The sequence below is a fragment of the Macrotis lagotis genome, chromosome 6 (assembly GCF_037893015.1).
Source record: "Macrotis lagotis isolate mMagLag1 chromosome 6, bilby.v1.9.chrom.fasta, whole genome shotgun sequence".
NCBI classification, from domain to species: Eukaryota; Metazoa; Chordata; class Mammalia; order Peramelemorphia; family Peramelidae; genus Macrotis; species Macrotis lagotis.
The window spans coordinates 224,437,070-224,457,635 of NC_133663.1; the positions used below are offsets into that span (position 1 = coordinate 224,437,070).

The window sequence follows — 20,566 nt, forward strand, 5'->3', positions numbered from 1 at the left end:
GCTTATTTTGTTTGTATTTTGAAAAGTTTGAGTAAATAAAATTTTAAAAAATTAAATCTAATTAAGCATGGATTGACTTTTGTAACTTAGGTGTTGGCTCCTGTACAAGGTCTTTTCTGATTCTCTCCAGGCAATAGTGTTCTTTCCCTTTTGACTTTACTTCATATTATTGTAAATGAGTGAGAAGTAGCATGACATAGTAGATAGGACACTGGCCTAAAAATCAGGAAAATCTTACCTTGGATACTGACTAGTTATGTCAGTCAATAAACATTTATCATATAATCTGTGCTAAGCAACTGGGGATACAAAGAAATATATATATATATATGTATATACATATATAAAGAAATATAAAAGATAACTCTTTCAAGGAGTTCACAATCAATGGAAAAGATAAACATGCAAACAGTTGTGTACAAATAAAGTTATATGTGAGATAAATTGGAAATAATCATCAGAGGGCACTCTGAATGAATTTTCAAGCTTGGTTGACTTCTTTATGAAGAAAAGAAACTTCTCTGAAATCATTTCTTTGAAGGTTGGGGAAAATAACTCAATTTTCAATTAAAAATTGCTATATTTCTTTTTTTTTTTGCATTGCCTAAATTTTAATGTTCAGTCTCTTGGTTACTTGCATATTATGGAAAAATGATTCCAACTTTTAGATTCTTTAGTGAATTGTTTCCTTCTCTCCAACTCTCTCCTTCCTCTCAGAATATACTTTATAGATTTTCCCTAAAGCTTTTTAAAAATAAACCTTATAAATAAATTGCTGTTCATCTTGAAGTAATATGATCTTCTAGGGAGCTTCTAGGCTTTTCCCAGGAAATCTGAATTTTCTTTTATTGGAGTATCATTCTTGTGAAGGAATAAATACCTTCCAGGATCATTTTTCTCTGATTGACTGTAAGTTGTCCCAGAGCACCCTTTGAAATTTCAAGAGTGTTCCTCTTCATTCTGTCTTTACTATTGTAAATACACACCACTGTAGGACTTCTCTATAATTCCTTGTAGACACAGACTTGATAACAGACTTTTCAGTATGGAATCTTTGCCTCTCTGCTTAGCATTTCACTGTTTTATTCAAGTTTACCAGAGTACTTGATGTGAAAGACATGCTAACTAGGGATAAGCAAGGATAACAAAAGGAATAATTACATTTGGGGAAAAGGGACAGGCCCTCTGATTTCATTGACATAGAGAACTCTCAATGTACACCAATTTACCCCAGTGTCTTTTCTCTATCCTATACTCTTAGTTATAGAGAATTGAAAAATAGCTTGCTTAGGGTCACACAACCAGGTTATATCAGGGATAGGAATTGGACCAAGTTGTCCTAACTTTATGACCATCTCTTTATCTACTACTTCATTGTTTTTATTGTCACTTTTCAGCTCTGTCTCTTTTGGGATTTTCTTGACAAAAATACTAAAGTGGTTTGCCATTTTCTTGTCTAACTCCATTTAATAGTTAAAGAAACTGAGACAAACAAGTTTAAATGACTTGTCCAAGGTCAGACAGCTGGTAAATATCTGAGGATAGATTTGAACTCAGGAAATTAACTCTTCCTAACTCCAAGCCCAGTACTGTTTACTTCATCCCCATTACTTCACTAGGACTCTCTTAATATAGGTGACATTCATATACAGTTTTTAAATATTTATGAATATATATATTCCTTTGCCATAACCTTTTGAGGTAGGTGTTCTGAACTCTTTTTTGCAGATATTCACACTAAGTCTCTGGTAGTATGATTATGTTCTAATAACCAATGTTCAATATAATTGCCTACTACATGAACCCAGGTATTCCTGATCCAAATTCAACCCTTTGTCCACTATGCTATGTAGAGCACTGGTGTTAAACTAAGATAAAAATGGTAGCCTCTAAACTGTACATAAGAATTCTTTTCATGTTGATTTAGAAAATCACATATTTATGTTCATTATGTTTTGTATCTTTATTTTGCTAAATATTTCCTAATTACATTATTATCTGCTTTGGATCTTACTCCATATGTTTGACACCTCTGATGTAAACCACACACATTCTGATTTTGCCTCGAAGTTTTAATTAGTTTTAATTAATCACCTTACAGCAAGATGGTCAAAAAGTTCTGGATATTTTTAGAGTGGTGGATTATGCTAGAGTCCCATGCTTTTTAATTGTAACTTTATCCAATAACTAAAATTAAATAACATTTTCTCTTCCACTGTCTTCCTTTAAAAATTTGAACATATTGTTAATCACATAGGGTAGCTAAGTGACATGGTGGAAAGAGTGCTGGGTCTGAATGTTAGGAAGGACATCTTCATGAATTCAAATCTGAACTCAGACATTAACTTACTGTGTGATCCTGGGCAAGATATTTAAGCCTGTTTGCCTCAGTTTTTCATCTATAAAATGAACTGGAGAATGAAATGGCACACTCCAGTATCTACCAAAGGATCTCAAATAGTCAAATATGACTGGAAAACAGCTGAAAAACCACCATTTAGAATAATATTGTCATATCAAAAAAATTGTTCCCAAGAAGTGTGTTGAGGCTTAATTACTATCAGTGATAATGTCAATATTAGTTACCAGTCATGGAAGGAGTAATTTTTTTTTTTTCAGGAACAAACACCTGGTAAAGATAGTTGTAATTTTGTCTGGGGGAAAAAAGGATCCATATTTCTAGTTCTATCTCTAGCTAGCTATACCCACACATATATAATTTATACACATATCTGGCATTCCTCTATAAAGACACCATTGTAAAAAAACTTCGGTCATCAGTGAATTCATGCTAACAAAGTTCTTTAGGTCATTTTAAAAAAATGTAAGACTCTCTAAATTTTCCCTTTTCCACTTGTAATATTATCATCTCATTTTCTTTCTAATTACTTCTACTTTCTCTCTTATAACAAAATTCCAATTGAATGTAGGCTTCATGAGGTCATGGGCTGTTTTTTACCTTTGTCTTTGTAACTTGTGTTCCTAGAGTCTAATACCTTTTTTTAGCCTAATATAATACTTAATACTTTGTTTACTGAATGAAAGGTGGAATTTTCAGCAGGGGAAATACTACTGCAGAATAGGGCTGATCAGACTAGTCCCCTGGTGGTTTAAGGTGAAAAGGATGAGATACTTGTAACTCATTCAACAGCTAATAAAAAAAAAAGATTTACTTAATTATAACAAGGGAAGGATTTGAACAAGGAGAGGATACTGAATAGATTCAGCTAAGGGCAGCTTCCTCGCTTCAGAGTTGCCTTTGGTGGTCATCAGGTTACACATCAGGGAGTAGTTGGAGCAACTTGTGGCTTTTTCATTCTCTAGTCCCCTGAGTCAATTAAGTCTCAAAGAGTACCTTTTTAAGGAGAAAGAACTAGCTCAACCCACATGGGTGGTAGAAACCCTGTAAAGAATATAATCAGTAATCAATCACTGAACATTTAGTAAGTGCTTTCTGTATGCTAGGTACTATGTTAAATACTGGAACATAGAAAAAGCAGAAGATCTAGTACTCACCTCTAAATTTAATTGGAGATTTTTTTCCCTTATGGGGTTAGTCTGAGTGGGGTTATATATATATATATATATATATATATATGTATATATATGTACATATATATACATATATATATATTAGATCTACAACTTTATTGATATAAGAATTTTTTGGTGTGGAAATTCCTCTTTCAGTGCTGATTAATACTTGCCTTGCCACTCATAGTCTTGGAGAGTTGCCTGGGGACACTGAAAAGCTGGGTGATTCGCCTACAGCCATATAGTTGGTATGTGTCATAAGTAAGACTTGAACCTAGGTCTCCCTGAATCAAATACCAACTCTAATTTGTACTGTTTTTCAGAGTAATTAAAATTTTTTAAAAGCTTATTAAAAGAATAAAAAATATATAAAAACTCATTAAAGAATCACAAAATGATCCATCATTTGTAGAAGGGACTCTGGGTTCTCAAAGACTGTGTCTGCTAAGCACAAACCCTGCTAAGTTTCTTTCAAATGGAAGGACTTTGGATTGTAAACCTGATATCCAAGAACCAGTCAATTAGGCTCAAAGAGACCCATCTTCATGTTGCCTGGAAGGAATGAGTAAATTTTTCTGAAGACAGCAACACTCTGAAGCCTTCTTTTAAATTACTAAAGGTTTCTGACCTATGTCAATGAAGAGAGAAACCATACTGCATAATTTCAGATTTATGAGGTTTTAGAAATATAGGGTCATAGACTTAGAGATATTCTGTAATTTAATACTTTCCTTTTATAGACAAGGACAATAAGACCTAGAGATTTCGAGGGACATACCAAATTCGCACAGCTTGTCAGTGAGTGGCAGACCTGGAGTTCAAACCAGGTGTTCTCTCTTTTAGTGTATGATAAAGTACAAAAATGGAGGTAATTAAGTACCTGGATATGTGTGGTTCATTAGAGAAGGGTTTATGAAGGAAGGGACTTTAGCCTGGACCTTAAAGAAAAATAACATTTAGATAAGGAGAATGAAGGTTAGCGTTGGGATCTGGGGTAGCATGACTTCTTGAATGAAAGCAACAATGTAGGATTAAACTCTGCATATTTAGGGAATAATGAAGATGTTAGCTTAGATTTTAAAAAGTGAATCCTGAAGTATAATCAGTTTCTTAAGGGCAAGGACTGAGTCATTGTATTTGTCTGTGTCTAAACCTCCAAGTCCCCTGCCTAAATTTGGGCTTAAAAAATACTTGTTGATTCATTGAATTTTGGGGGAAGGTAAAATGAAACTAGTTTATGGAGGGTCTTTAATGGCAGAATGAAAAATTTATACTTCATCCTATAAGCTTTCTTCTTGGGTTTTATATTACATGATGAGGACAGAAGATAAAAATAAAGCAGTTTCTTCCCTTGGGGAACTTATGTTCTACTGGAATCCCATTAGAATAGGAGGGCGGCATGATTACCATGAAATAGCATTGAATGGTCTAATGCTGGTGCATATTTAAATATTAGACTAATATCAGTATTTCATATTGTAAGCTACTAGGTATAAATATAAAATATGAAATGAATTTTTAAAATTTTTAAAATTTTTCTTTAATTTATTTACACATTACTAAAATATTCTTGTTTGAGAGTAAACATAATAACCCTCCCCCGCAAAAATATACAACCTCATGAGAAATAAAGTAAAAGAAAGAGAAAAAAATGTGTTTCAGTCTTTCTTCTGATATTATCAGTTCTGTCCTGGGTGAATCACTTTATCATAAGTCCATCATAGTAGTTACTTCAATATTTTTCCACAACTGTTGTTGCTAATTTTAATTCCTTCCATCCATTCCTCCCCACTACCATCTATTATATTTTTTCTCTCTCTCCTTTCACTCTGTCCCTTTTCAAAATGTGCTGTGGGGCAGCCAAGTGGCCAAGAGGCCCCAAGTTCACATCCCACCCCAGAGAACTAGCAACCACTGGCCCCGTGGCCCTGGCAAGACCACCCAATCCCAGCACCCTGCAAAAAGTAAAAAAAGAAAATGTGTTATATCTGACTATACTCTCCTATGATCTACTCCTCTATCACCCATATCCTCCCATCCCCTCCCCCCTGTCCCTCTTCTCTCCTTTTTCTTCTAGAGTGTGTATTGAATGTATATGCAGTTTCTTCTTTGAGCAATGAAATGAATTTTTTTAGAAATAATCAAGTGAGAAGTCATATCTAAAAGAGAGCTGGTAGATTCTAAGGCTAAACTTCCTGAACATTCTCTAAATATTTTCATTTCTCTAAAGCATTCAAAGTTATGTAGTTTAAAGAATGAAGGCAAGGATTGGTAAACCAAGTCATTTAGCAATAAGGAAAGCTTTTGAAAAAATTTTCACCCTCCATATGCAAAGAACTGTTCAGGAATCTATGATAAGAGAATTTTTTTCCTTTAGACTTTGCTTAAAGCAGTTAGGGTCATAGTAAATGACTTGAACCCATTGCACTCTTACTGAGCAGTAAATTAGGTAAACTTGCAGAAAGCAGTGGTAAAGGTTAATGAGGGTTATTTGCTCTTTACATGAAATTTTACATCGACTAAAGCTGTAAAGTCATTTATATTAGTTACTCATTCATCCATTTTCCTTTTTCTACTATATGTGGCTTTGTTCCAAAAGGTGATCCCATTCTAGCGATCAGACTATGCTTATTCTATTGCTACAACCAGAGTTTCCAGGAGGAAGATTGTGGGAGTCTAATGGTTTCTATGAGTGTGGAATGTGTAACCAAGACATTTCTGTTTTAGATTCAGGTTGTTCCTCTTATGGGAATTCAGGGATAGAATTCAAGCATAAATGAGGATGTTTTCTCAGCTTTCCCAGTGAAGAGCAATTGCTTGAGATGGTATATGGATCTTTCTTCCATCTCAGATTCATTCATTCATTCATTCATTGAATAAACATTTACTAAACACTTACTGTATGTTGAGCACTGGATATACAAAAAGAAGGAAAAGACAGCTCCCGCCCCCAGGGAGCTTACAATCTGAAGTCCTTCCAAAGAAACAATTATGTTTCTATTTAGAAAAACCTATCTCACCAGGTGAGTTCATAAAGAGAAACAGTAGTTTTCCTTATGAAATAAATGATAAATTAACTTATTGACATTTATATATGTTAAATAATAAATTAGGTAGTTTGCTTATAATGAGAAACAAACATAATTAATAAGTCTACCAAACTGTCCTTCACCAGTTGACCAAATTATAGACATAACTGTGTATGTACATACAGTATGCATATACTTTTCTCTGTGTACTAGCAAGTACCTGTGCATGTGGCATGCGTATAACTGTAAATAAGTCAATATGTGTCTACATGCATATTACACATATATTTATATCGATTATCTCTAATATATGCACAGGAGAATACATAGACTTAGGAAGACCTAAAATAATATTCTGCCTCAGATACTTGGTATCTATGTGACCCCAGGCAAATCATTTAACTCCTCTGAGACTCAGTTTCCCCATGTACAATGGAGATAATAATGCCTAGCTCACAGAATTATTGTACTGATTTAATGCAAACTGTAAAGAACTACATATATATCAGCTGCAATTAAACACATATTCTTGTTAACAACAATATAACAATGATCCAACGGTAATTTGGCACTTATTATTTAAAAAGTGTCAAATTAATCTAAAAATTAAAAATTAATTCATCTTCCTTAATTTTTTTATCTTTTCAAACAAGTGTAGCATAGACATCCAAACAGCTGCTTCTTCTGCTTGTACTTTCACTTGTACTTTTCCTTCAGTTTCTTAACCTCACATTCACCTCTTTTAGAGAATTTAGTTGAAGTTAGGACTTCCCTAGTCTTGCTTTTGTCTCATCTTCACTTTCTCAAATATTTATTACTAAAACAGCTATTTTTGATCAAAGAACCAACCATTGCTGCAATTTGGTACCCCCTGTCCCCCTTCCTGTGTCCTCATTTCAAAACAGAATTCAATTTATTTGCTCTTTGAAAGTCAGTGGACTGAGTGAATCAATACTGTACCATAAAGGCACAACTAATAGGCTCCCTTTGAAAAGTTGGGCAATCCTATCAGGGCCCCAAGTAGCTTTAATAAACTTATAAAAAGGAAGTAAAGTCCCCAAGACCTATCTTTTAGCCATTCAGAATAGGGCAAAAATTCCCCATAGAATTTTCAGGTGATTTTTTTTTTTTTTTTTTTGCAGTCTGGAAGACTTCTCTTCCAATATGGATATTTTTTTATTCTTTCTAGCTATATAGCTTATGACTATAATATAACCTTGCATAAGTGGATATTGTTTTTGTCAGCTATCAAAGATATACAGGGATCATCTTAGGAGCGAAGTAGACAAACTACTGCATAGTTAAGTCAATAGATGCGAGAATTATTAGGGTATAACTGGCTACATGGGGTTGTCTTCAAGAAGACAGAGCTCCTTACTAAGCATTAGATTTCCTTCTATCTTTTTTTCACTTGTGAGTTTATAGTGGGTGGAACTGCCTTATCTGAAGTTTCCTAGAAAATACTTAAACCCCCTAGCTGCTATTAATAATTGGTTGATTAAATATAATTGGGGTGAGATGAGTGAGAGCATTAGCTACTCAATAAACTAGTTATACAAAAGGCTAAACTGCTAATAACTACTAAAGGGCAAAGAGAATCAGAAAGAAAGGTCAAGGCTGAGAGTACTAAGTGAAAGGAAGAATTAACTTCAGAGTCAGTTACTTTATCTGGCAGGAAAGTTTTATTGATCTTTTTTTAATTAATGAAGAATGTTGCTTTATGCCTGAGAACATAAGGTTCAGAGATCTTAAAAAAAATCCTGGGGAGCCATTGAAAAGAGTAGCAGAATATCCCTCCTGAGTAGACAGTGGGGAAAAGATCTTTTCTTTCAAAAAATCATAAGATTTGAAGGTCCCAATGAAGCAACCCAAATGAATGATATTTTTAAATAGAGAAGCCAGAATAAAAAATTAGAATATTATTGTTCAGTCATTTTCAATCATGTCTGTTTATTCTTCATGACCCCATTTGAGATTTTCTTGGCAGAGATCCTGGAGTAGTTTGCCATTTCCTTCTCTAACTCATTTTATAAATGAAGAAACTGATGCAAATAGGATTAAATGACTTGCCCAGGGTCTCACAACAAGTAGATTATCTGAGGTCAGACTTGAACTCAAGGAGATAAGTCTTCTAGACCCCAGACCCAGCACTCTATCCATCATGCCATATCTATGTTTGGATGCAAACAATGAAAAGAAAAATAATTAGGTTTTCCTTTATCTGTGCTTCTTCAGTTACTGTTGTCTTAACATCTAGTATAGTACCTTGTGCACAGAACATCTTATAAATATCTGTTGTTTTGTTTTGTTTGGCTCATATACATTTACATTAATTTGTAAATTTCTGGGGTTGAAGAAACTGATTCAGAAACTGAGTATAATAGGCAGAAAATAGTCCAAGGTTATTAAAAATTTTTTATAAGCAATCTTCAAAATTGATTGACTGTTCAGTAGTTCTTTCTTTGAAAGTCCGTTTCTGGGGTGGCTAGGTGGCGCAGTGGATAAAAGCACCAGCCCTGGAGTCAGGAGTACCTGAGTTCAAATCCGGTCTCAGACACTTAATAATTACCTAGCTGAGTGGCCTTGGGCAAGCCACTTAACCCCATTGCCTAGCAAAAAAAAAAAAGAGAAAGTCTGTTTCTAAGAGCAGCAATAGGTTTGGTTACTTATACTTTTGGAACAAATGCTTCTTCTCACAGTCCTTGATGTGTTTGTAAAAAAAGCAAAACAAAGCAAAAAGCAGACATCAGCTAATGTCTTCACATGCTTCACAGGACCAATTGATAGAGTTTTTTCATAGGTGAGAAGAATGAAATGGAAAAAGGCCGAGATATCCCTCTGCATCTGAGGTCCTGGCCAGTCTTGCTACTGGATTCTGACAACTGGAGGAAAGAGTGAGGCTGATGACTTTGCATAGCTCTGCCTCACTGATACAATTTATTTGCAAGTCAAGACATCACCCTCCTGATGTCACTGGTCCTTTTTGAGGCTGAAGGTTGAACAACAACAATCTGGAAGGCATTGGAACTAGGAAGAAAAGGAGAGTGAAAGTGATATAAGCAATAATAGTCATAGTAAATGTAGGTTGGAGTGAAAATATAAAATCTAAATATACAATGCCAATAATCAGGTCCTTTAAGGGGAGTTGTAAAGATGAGAAAGAGCAATAACCTTAGAAGAGATGATTTGAATTGAATGAGAAGCTAGTAAGGACTAACAGCAGGTAGGCTACTTGATATGGTAATATTATAAATTTAGGATGCAAATATAATAATAATAATAATAATATAGCAACATAATAAACAATTTAGGATGATAGCATATTATTGATATAATAAACAATTTAGGATGAAAATACACAGTATTGATATGGTAAAAATAAACAATTTAGGATGATAATATAATATTGAAATGGTAATATAATAAACAATTTAGGGTGATAATAGAATATAATATTAATAATATGGTAATGTAATAAACAATTTCAGATGTTAAAGCTGAAAGAGACCTTAGATGTCATATAATACAATGGTATCAAACTCAAATAAATCCCTGTGGGCCATATTGACTTAGAAAACTTCAAAATAACATTAACTATTATTATTTTTATTTATTTTTGTTAAATATTTTCCAACCACATATTAATCTGGTCTCCTAGAGTTTGATACTTCTGATTCTAGTCCAATAGCTTTATTTAACTAAGGCCCTGAAAGGTCAGATTGCACTAGCAGTAGTGGCAGAGACAGAATTAGTGATCTTTTCACTACAAACATGAAGGGAAGATTGAGCAATAGAATATGTAAAGATGTGGGACAGATTTTTATTGTCTGAAAAATCACAACATAAGATCATTTGCTAGTTAAATATTTTATTACACTAAAAGCAGAGCAACCTCCATAATAGAATGTGTGTGTTTTTTTTTTGCAAGGCAATGGGGTTAAGTGGCTTGCCCAAGGCCACACAGCTAGGTAATCATTAAGTGTCTGAGGCTGGATTTGAACTCAGGAACTCAGGGCCAGTGCTCTGTCTGCTGCGCCACCTAGCCGCCCATAGAATGTGTTCTTGTAGAGGTTAACTAAAGTTAGTTTTTTTAAAAAATATTTTATTGTTGCCTTTTATCATAATATCACAGTCATTTTACATCCCTCCCCTCCAGAGTGAACCCTCCCTTGGGTCCAACATGTTCAAGGCATGTTTGACAGTTTACAAAACATTCTGTCCATGAATCTTGACTCTTAAAGGTTACATAACATCAATGCTGAAGCTCTTGTTAGGTTATAATGAGTATGGATCCAGTGAGGAACTATGTGACTTTTATCTATAAACTAATCTAGTAAAATTTAGAGGGGCTCAGGGTCAGGTTAGGAGATGAACATTTTCTGGTCATAGGACTTTCAACAAATATTGACTAAGTGATGGAAAAATTATGTTCATTGTTAGTGGAGGTTGTGCCCATGGTGGTGAAACTTTGTATTCTTGAAATTTGGAAAGTTATTGTTTTCATTAATTATAATCTTATTACTGTTAAAGTCATTTCAAGTGGAGATTATAGAAATATAGAAAGGAAATCATCTAAAGTGAAGAAAGTAGAATTAAGAGAGCTATGTATACACATTATAGTAATTTTAAAATTAAATTAAATTTTTTAAAATTATCAAACATTTTCCTTCTCTCACCCTCTTCCTCTTTTCCCATTGAAAAATAAAAGAAAAGGGGCAGCTGGATGGCGCAGTAGATAGAGCACCGGCCCTGGAGTCAGGAGTACCTTAGTTCAGGTCCAGCCTCAGACACTTAATAATTACTTAGCTGTGTGGCCTTGGGCAAGCCACTTAACCTCATTGCCTTGCAAAAAACATTAAAAAAAATTAAAAGAAAAAGAAAAAGAAAAGAAAAACAAAACTTAATGTGCATCATCAAATAGATATGCATCATTGTTTATGTGTTAAGTTGAAGAAATAAAATTAGAAAACCTTTACTGGGAAGTTTTATATGTTTATATACTTATTTATATGTAGTAATATCCAAATATTTGTATTTATGAAACTTTATTTTAAATATTTTATATTTATATTTCCTTAAACATTTTTAATGAAATCACAATTAAATATTTTTTTTCCTTAAGGTGATTGATATGCCTGAGCATCACCCTGGTGAAATGGGAGGAACAATGAGACTGGGAAAAAGAACAACAGTTTTCAAAACAGAAGACTCTATATTGAGTAAGTTATCATAGGTTTCTTTATTATGGCAAAAGATGAGTGCCCCTACAACTGCTTATATTGTTATATATCTTTATTATCTCAAAAGATGATTGCCCCTACTACTGATTATATTATTATACATTTACTAAGATCCTCTTTCTGGGCTTCTCACTCCCCTTTTCTCCATTTAACTCCTATTTAATTGTCTGTCAAGTCGTAGCTCAAGTCTCATTTTTTCTAGGAAGCTTACCCCAAAATTTAAACAGCTAGGTAATTATTAAGTGTCTGAGGCTGGATTTGAACTCAGGTACTCCTGATTCCAGGGCCAGTGCTCTATCCACTGTGCTATCCCTCTGCCTGGTTTTAATAAGGTTTTATTGATGTATTGTATTTTTTACATTACCATAGTTTCCATTATTATCCTTTTTTTTCATAGAACTATTTCATGTAAGTGTTTTTTAGAAATTTGGATGCTATATCATTGGGTGCATATAGGTTTAGTATTGATATTACTTCATTCTACCTTTTATCAAGATTTAGTTTCCTTCCTTATTTCTTTTAATTGAATCTCTTTTTCACTTTTGTAAGGAGACCATGATTGCTACCCTTGTTTTTTTAAAAAAATTCAGCTGAAGGATAATATATTCTCCTCCAGCCTTTTATCTTTACTCTTTGTGTATCTCTCTGCTTCAAATATGTTTCTTGTAAAGAACAAATTGTAGAATTCTGGTTTTTAATCCATTCTTCTATTCACTTCTTTTTTATGGGTGAGTTCATCCTATTTATATTCACAGTTATAATTCTTAACTGTGTACTTCCTTCTATCATATTTCCCCCTGTTTATACCTTTCCCTCTCCCTCCTCACCACTGTTTTGCTTTTGACCATTGCCTCCCTCAATCTGCCCTCCCTTCCCTTTTTCCAGTGCAATTCTCTCACCCCTTATTTTTTTTTAAATATTGTCCTGTCAGAGTCAACTTATACCTGCATCCTCTGACTATTAAAAATGTTTTTAGAGATAAAAAATTCATATCTGATCAATACATATAAAAAGTCTGAGAAATGTATAATAAATAACATTGTTGATGCAGAGTTCCATCTCTGCAAAGGAGTAAAGTCAGAAATCTCTCTCATGACTAAGTTGCAGATAAATATTGTTCTGAACTTTTGAAAGAGTAGGGTGACATAAACTATAAAGTATTTTCATTTATGGATGAGTTCATCCTATTTATATTCACAGTTATGATTCCTAACTGTGTATTTCCTTCTGTCCTATTTCCCCGTTTATACCTTTCATATTACTTAATTAATATTACTAATATTTCCCAGGATCTATTTGAACTAAATGGGCTATTGATATTTCTTGACTGACTATGAACTCAAATGCTCCTGACTTCAAGGCCAGTGCTCTATCCATTGTATCACCTAGTTGCCCCGCTATTGATAAAGCTTAGATTGAATCTACTGAGTTCAGGGAAAAAGGGATATCTATGCCTGAAGTATGAGGATCATTTTGAGGGTCATGTAACTCTCCACATTCCAGTAAAAACATTGTAAATTTAATTTAAACACAGTTATTTAAAAATAGTGTAGGAAGATTGTTTAGGACTCCCCCCACCCCCAATAGCAATTGAAGAATACAGTATCTGTGGGGAAAATCTGATGTTTTAGGATCTTGGAAAAAAGCATATCCCCAGATATGAAGTATATGCTAGCTCAGTGAGATAGAAAAGATTCCCTTTGCAAGCTTATGATTTAATTGAGGGAACTTAAGATTGACAGACATGAAGCAGTTGAGAATATTACAGCATAGTATTTAACCTTTAATCATTCTATCCTCTTGGGATAATCTAGCTTCCTCCCTGGGTGGTTATGAGAGAAAACCTTTATAATTCTAAATGACAGTTAGAATTGTTGGTATTGTCATTATTTATGTTGTTTGGTGTAGGCTGTGGATGCTAGTAGAAAAGATCAAAGAACTGGAATAATCAGGGACATTTTCATGACAGCTGGGAGTTGAAGGATAGATGAAATTTTGGTTGAGCAGAAAATATTTTCACTGAAATCTTCATTCTTTCTATGCCACATTGGCCTTTAGAGGTAATCCTAAAATAGTCCTCAAAGGTCACAGCAATGGAATGTTAGATCTGGCAGACTTGAGTCTGGGCTTAGCAGTAATCTAAATGTTTGTTAGCCAAGGGTCAGTTTTACTAAATTTAGAGATGTTTATGATGGTGGACTTGGCCACTGGGGTAGTGATTTATTTGACCATCGGGTTCTATAATAGCTAGGTGACCCAGTGGATAGAGCACTGGAATTGGAGTCATCTTCATGAGTTCAAATCTGTACTCAGACACTTAGTCACTATATGACTTTGGGCAAGTCTCTTAACTTTTTTTGTCTCAGTTTCCTTATCTGTAAAAATGAGCTGAAGAAGGAAAATACAAACCACTTCAGTATCTTTGCCAAGAAAACCCCAAAATGGGATCATGAAGAGTTGTTCCTAACTGAAACGACCCAGCAACAACAACTACAGCTCTCTATCCAGAAAGACTCACCTACCAAGTCATCGGGTAGTTGTGTTGTAGAAGGAGTTAGTCAACAAATTTTTATTTTTGTAGTCTTTTTTGTTTGTTTGCTTTTTTTTAACAAACAAAAATGAAGTGCCTGCTCTTTGTTAGGTTCTGAAATCAGTGCTAGGGAGGTAAATGCTAAATAGTTCCTGTCCTCAGAGAGTTTACCTTTTTGTTTATTTGATTATTCATTTGTAAATTCATTTAAAAAAAATTTCCAGTTCTAAATTCTCTCCTTCCATCATCTCCTGCATTGAGAAGGCAAGCAATTTGATGGTCATTATGTGTGTGAAATTATGCAAAACATATTTTAATATTAGCTATATTGTCTCCAAAAAGCAAGAAAAAATAAAGGGGGAAAAAAGTGTGCTTTAATCTAGAGTTCATCAGTTGTCTTTCTCTTTGGAGGTGGATATCATTTTCACTCAAGTATCCACTGGAAATGTCTTGGAGCCTAGTCTTGATCCGAGTAGTTAACATTGCTGTTGTCAGGTTTTGCTCACTGTTAGTTTTTCATATAAGAAAGAACCTATCTTTTAACAAGGTAGACAATATGTAAATAAATAAGGATATACAAGATACATACAAAATGACCCAAGATGACCCAACCTCAGAGGTTGTTGGCAGCTAGGGAAAGTCAGAAGGTGTTGTTTGAGTTGAATCTTGAAGGAAAGCAGAAGAGTCCAAATAATATTGGTTTAACCTAACATAATCTTTGTGTGTGTGTGTGTGTGTGTGTGTGTGTGTGTGTGTACATAAATTATATCATGTTCGAGCTAGTTTGAGTATGTTTTACACGCTGCTGAAACTTATGAGTCACTGTCATCCTTCTGTGATATTTTAATGACATTTACTTCCCAAAATGACCCCCCAACTTAATTCTGTGCTGTTAGTCTCTGGTGCATCTATAACCCATAAAAAAACCCATAAAGTAAAGAAATCAGTGTAGCAATGAGATCACGTCTTTTAAAATTTTTTTATATTGCTCTCTAGTGTCTAGAATAATTTTCTGTATACAGTGATAAATACTTTAGGCAGATGGGTAGAATTAAATCTATTATGGTTCAGTATTTTTTTGAGCTAACTACACTTTTTTTTAAAGTACTAAACACTTAAGACATAGTACTATGTCTGTAATTCTCTAGACTGCTCTTACATTCATATCTCTGAAGAGTGCTTTCAGCTCCTAGAGTTTAACATATATTATTCTCCTTTATTAAGTAGAGTGAATTTCTCATCAGGAAATGCTTCAGGATTCTAAGAGTGCATATTCTCTGCTGAGAATAATAACATATTTTATATGGTGCTTTTCAGTTCAAAGTGCTTTTATGTAAATTATCTAGTTTGAGAATTATAGTAAATAGCTTATATTTACATGATATTTGGGTGAGTTTTACAAATTGCTTCTTTGCAGTAACTTTGAATGGGAGGTTATTTAACCAAACTCAGAGATCACCCTTCTAAAGAGGTTATAGGTAAAAGGATTCAGAATCAAGGAACATTAGTGATCATCTTATTTTACCATCAGTGATATCATTTTGAGTTATTTTTCAGTCATGTCCAACTCTTCCTGACCCCATTTGAGGTTTTTCTTGGGCAAAGATACTGAAGTAGTTTGCCATTTCCTTCTCGATCATTTTTACAGATGAAGAAGCTGAAGCAAACAGGTTAAGTGACTTACCCAGTTTGTAAGTAACTGAGGCTGGATTTGAATTCAAGAAGAGGAGTCTTCTTTTTTTTTAAGGTTTTTTTTTTTTTTTTTTGCAAGGCAAATGGGGTTAAGTGGCTTGCCCAAGGCCACACAGCTAGGTAATTATTAAGTGTTTGAGACGGGATTTGAACTCAGGTACTCCTGACTGCAGGGCCAGCGCTCTATCCATTGTGCTACCTAGCCGCCCCAAGAGGAGTCTTCTGATTCTAGGCCTGGTACTTTATCCACTATGTCATCTGGCTACTCCTGGTGATGTCATATAAGGGATCATAAGATTTAGAGCTGGAAATGATCTGATTGCCATTAAATCCAGCCTTAGCTGGCCTTTGGAAGTCTTTTCAATTTTGGAATTTTGTTAACACACATTTGTTTTGCTGATGAGGAAACTGAGGCCTCTAGAGGTCATCACTGTTTTGTCACATAGTCAGGACTTAAATTTAGGCCCCAAGTCCAGTATTATTACACTCTGAAACTACTTTAGAATAGGTCTGGTACTAGAAATGAGATGTAGAAAAATGCTATTGTATAATTTCATCTATTTAGTATTATATTCTCTACTCTTTTTAGTGGATGATTCCACATTTTTAGGTAGGGAGTTGCATTTGTTGTTATTTTTTCCTTTCTATAGCAATATCATTAATCTAGAATTAGAAGGAATCCTATAGGTCAGCCATTTAATCTAATCCCTTCATTTTAAAGATGAAGAAACTATTATAAGACCAAATTAAAATAAGTGACTTTCATAAGGATACACAGGTAGTAGATATTTTAGGTAGATTTGATCCTAGGCTGCCTTTGCTTTTTTTCATAATCTTCTTCATTTTGTTCAGGGAAACTCTATGGGAATGTTGACTGTGTAGAAGAACGACACAGACATCGGTATGAGGTAAGGCATCATTGGTTCTAACCAATTATGGAATGTGAGTACTTTTTTAGTTATGACCCCTAGAAACTCAGAAGAAAATGATTTTTTTTTTTGGCTATGAGAAGGAGACCACTATTTGAGGGAAAGTAATATTCTCTTTTGGATCCCTTCTAACCTGTCTTACTACTCCTTTTCAGTCTTTTGCTGAATCATTACCTACCTCAAACCCTTGGGTGCCCCATAGGGTGCTATCCTTACCCCTTCTCTTAATCCTTTTTACTGTTTTTCTTGGTGATCTCATCAGTTCCTATGAATTCAAATATTACATTTATACTAATAATTCTCAAATCTACTCATGTAACTCTTTTGTTGCCCTTCAGTCTCTAATTGTCTATTGACATCTTGAACTGGATGGCTTGTAGCTGTCTTAAACTCAACATGTCCAAGATTTATGATCTTTTCCCCCAAGATTTTCCCATTTCCAAACTTCTTTATTACTGTAGAGTACTTTGAATCATGCAGGCTCACCACTTAAGTATCATCCTTGACTCCTCACTTTCTCTCACCTCCGCCATATCCAGTTTAACAAAACTTAATATTCTCCCTTTCTCTCCTCTGATACTGCTACTGCAATGCTGCAGGTCTTCATCCCTTCACACTTGGGCTATATAATAATACTTTATAAATTAATACACCAGTATATTTAATAAAGTAGCTAATATAAATGATGATGATGATAAGCAAACTGTCTGCTTTTGCCTCAGAGTTGAGAGTAGAAGATCAGACTCTTCAGAGGTTGGGATAATTCCCTTCCTCCTACTCTTTACCAGAAATAAATTCTAGAATATTATGTGTGTGTTTTCAAAATATGTACATAGCCTGTTGACATTAGTATATAGACTATTCTGAGTTCAGTATACCTGTACCTTTTAGGTAAACATCATAACTCAGTTTTCCATCCTTAATCCCATACCTCAATGAATTTATATGATTTAGAGGCAGAAAGGACCTTAGAGGTCATTTACACAAAATTTTCTTGTTTTAAAGATAGAAAACAGAGAGAGGTAAAGTGATTTGCTCAAAGTCAGGTAAGTAAATGGCAAAACCAGGATTTGAACAGATGTCAGTAAATCCAGATACTTTTCTGTTGTAGCATGCTGACTTTTAACTATAGAATTTTTTTTGGAGGGAAGAATCATAGCAGTAAAAGGGAATCTGATTATGTCCATGATTATTCTATCAATTAAGAACATATCAGTGTAGAGTGTGTCATTTCAGTATTCACTTGAGGGAGATAATTCATTACTTTAGTTTTTTAGCTATAATGCTTAAAGCCTCCTAATGTCATGATTCAAGTCACTCCCCCCCCCACCCAGGTCAACCCTGAATTGGTGCAGCAGTTTGAAGAGAAAGGTTTGAAGTTTGTAGGTCGAGATGTTGAAGGAGAAAGAATGGAGATCGTTGAATTGGCAAGTAAGTAGGTTTTTTAAGTTTTGAAATGTTCAGATTTTTTTCTCTCTCTCTCTCTCTTGCTCTCTCCTATCCCCCTTCCATTCTCTTCAATCCCTCTTTCTCCCTTTCCTGTCTTCTCTCTCTCTCTCTCTCTCTCTCTCTCTCTCTCTCTCTCCCCCACTACTTCCAACCTCACAAAACTTTCCCTGTGACCTTAAGTTTTTATATTATGCTTATTTCTTCTACAACATTTATCTCCATCCTCTCTCTTCTCTCCCTCCCCAGCTTTTTCTTCTAAGAAAGGAAAAAACTTAGGCAAATCCAGTAGTCATAGCCACAGTGACTGACCTTGTGTGTGTGTGTGTGTGTGTGTGTGTATGTGTGTATGTGTGTATGTGTGCATGTGTGCGTATGTGTGCATGTATACAATATTCCACCTATCTGAGAGGAGTAAAGTATTTTTCCTTCCTACTTCCTTAAGATTGAGATGATTCATTGTAGTTGCTCTGAGTTCAATTCTTTCTTAATATTGTTATCACTTATATTATTGGTTTTAGTCCTTAATTTTTTGGTTCTGCTTTCTTTCCTTTGTCTAACTTTATACAGTTCTTTTCAGGTTTCCTCAAATTCATTATTTTTCTTTTCACTTATGATGTAAGACTATCCCATTAGATCCATATACTAGCATTTGTTCAACTGTTCCCTGACTGATGGACACCTGTTTTGCTTCCATTTTTTTGTCTTATCTAAATGTGAATATTTTGTTTTCTGTAAAATCTCTATTATTGAGTTCCTTGGGATAGTGGGATTGTGGGGTGATAAGCTGTGAACAGTTTAATGAGTAGTTAAATTTTTTACATACTCTGAGTTGGCATCTGTGATGTGTCAGATACTGTAATAAATAGTGAGTATACAAATACAAAAAATGCAATAATTCTTGTATTTAAAGAGCTAACAAGTTACTGTATAATTAGAACAAATGCTAAGTAAATATAAGATTTAAGTACAAGGTATTAGTGAGGAAAGGCACTTAGCAGTTGGCAGGTTGGGCTTTATGTAGAAGGTGATGTTTGAGCTGAGTCTTGAAGTGAGAGATTCTGAGAGACATGGGTGAGGAGGACATTTCTATGCATGGCAGAAGCTGATGCCAAGGCACTAAGATGGCAGCTGTAGGGTCAAGAGATGGAAAGCAAAGAAAATCAATTTTGCTAGACCAAAGAGTGTGAAAAGGGGAATAATATATAATAAATAATATGGTTGGAAAAAATAAATTGGGTTCAAGTTGCAAATGCCTTTAAAAGTCAAGTAGAAGAGCTTATGTTTTTATCTAAAGGGCATTATAGGGTGGGGATAAGGGGCAGCTTGGTGGTACAGTGGATAGAGGGTTAGGTCTGGAGTCAGGCAGATCTGAGTTCATATTTGGCCTCAGATACTTACTAGCTGTGTGACCCTATTCAAGTCACTCAACTCTGCTTCCATTAAAAACCCCACCAAAAACCCAAGACCAAAGGACAACATGGCACTATTAGAGATTAAATAGGGGAGTTGTGTGTTTAGGTCCATTGACTTGAGAAAATCATTTTGACAGCTATGTCAAATATGGATTGAATTAGGGAGAGTCTTAGGGAGGAGAGTTGAAATGGGAGTTCGGAGATCAATTAGGAAGCCCTTGTAGCAGAGAAATGACTAGTCTCAATTGGTAACTGTAAGTAGAGAGAAGGAGCATGAAAAGTTGTGGAGCTAGAAATAACAAGATTTGGCAACTGGACTGAATGTGTAGGGTGAGAGGAGAGTGAGAATTTAAGGATAAAGTCAAAGTTATGAACCTTAGAGAGTGAAAGGGTGGTAGCACCCTTGACAGAATTAGGAAAGTTTGAGAGGGAAGGGTTTGAGGAGATTTTTCTTTCCTTTTGTACAAAAATAAGTTTTATTCTACTTTAATAATTTTTTATTAGTCAGACAGCAACATTGAAAGCCAGAAAATAAGATTGTTTAATAAAATTGTAAATCTATTTTATGTGGTTTGAATTTAAAAATATATATTAATTTTTTTTAGTTTTTTTTTTTTTTGCAAGGCAAATTGGGTTAAGTGGCTTGCCCAAGGCCACACAGCTAGATAATTATTAAGTGTCTGAGACCAGATTTGAACCCAGGTACTCCTGACTGCAGGGCCGGTTCTTTATTCACTGCACCACTTAGCTG

At 34.5% G+C, this 20,566-nt stretch overlaps 1 protein-coding gene across 3 annotated transcripts in view; it reads left to right on the plus strand.

Annotated features, from left to right (window-relative positions):
• The window catches only part of CTPS2 (CTP synthase 2), a 122,438-nt gene that overhangs the window by 69,419 nt on the left and 32,453 nt on the right, over positions 1-20,566 (plus strand). For all 3 annotated transcript variants that reach the window (XM_074192368.1, XM_074192366.1, XM_074192367.1), the window contains exons 14-16: positions 11,686-11,782; positions 16,878-16,933; positions 18,289-18,385. In XM_074192368.1, coding sequence (XP_074048469.1) covers positions 11,686-11,782; positions 16,878-16,933; positions 18,289-18,385 — 250 coding nt within the window. The remainder of the gene's footprint in view (positions 1-11,685; positions 11,783-16,877; positions 16,934-18,288; positions 18,386-20,566) is intronic.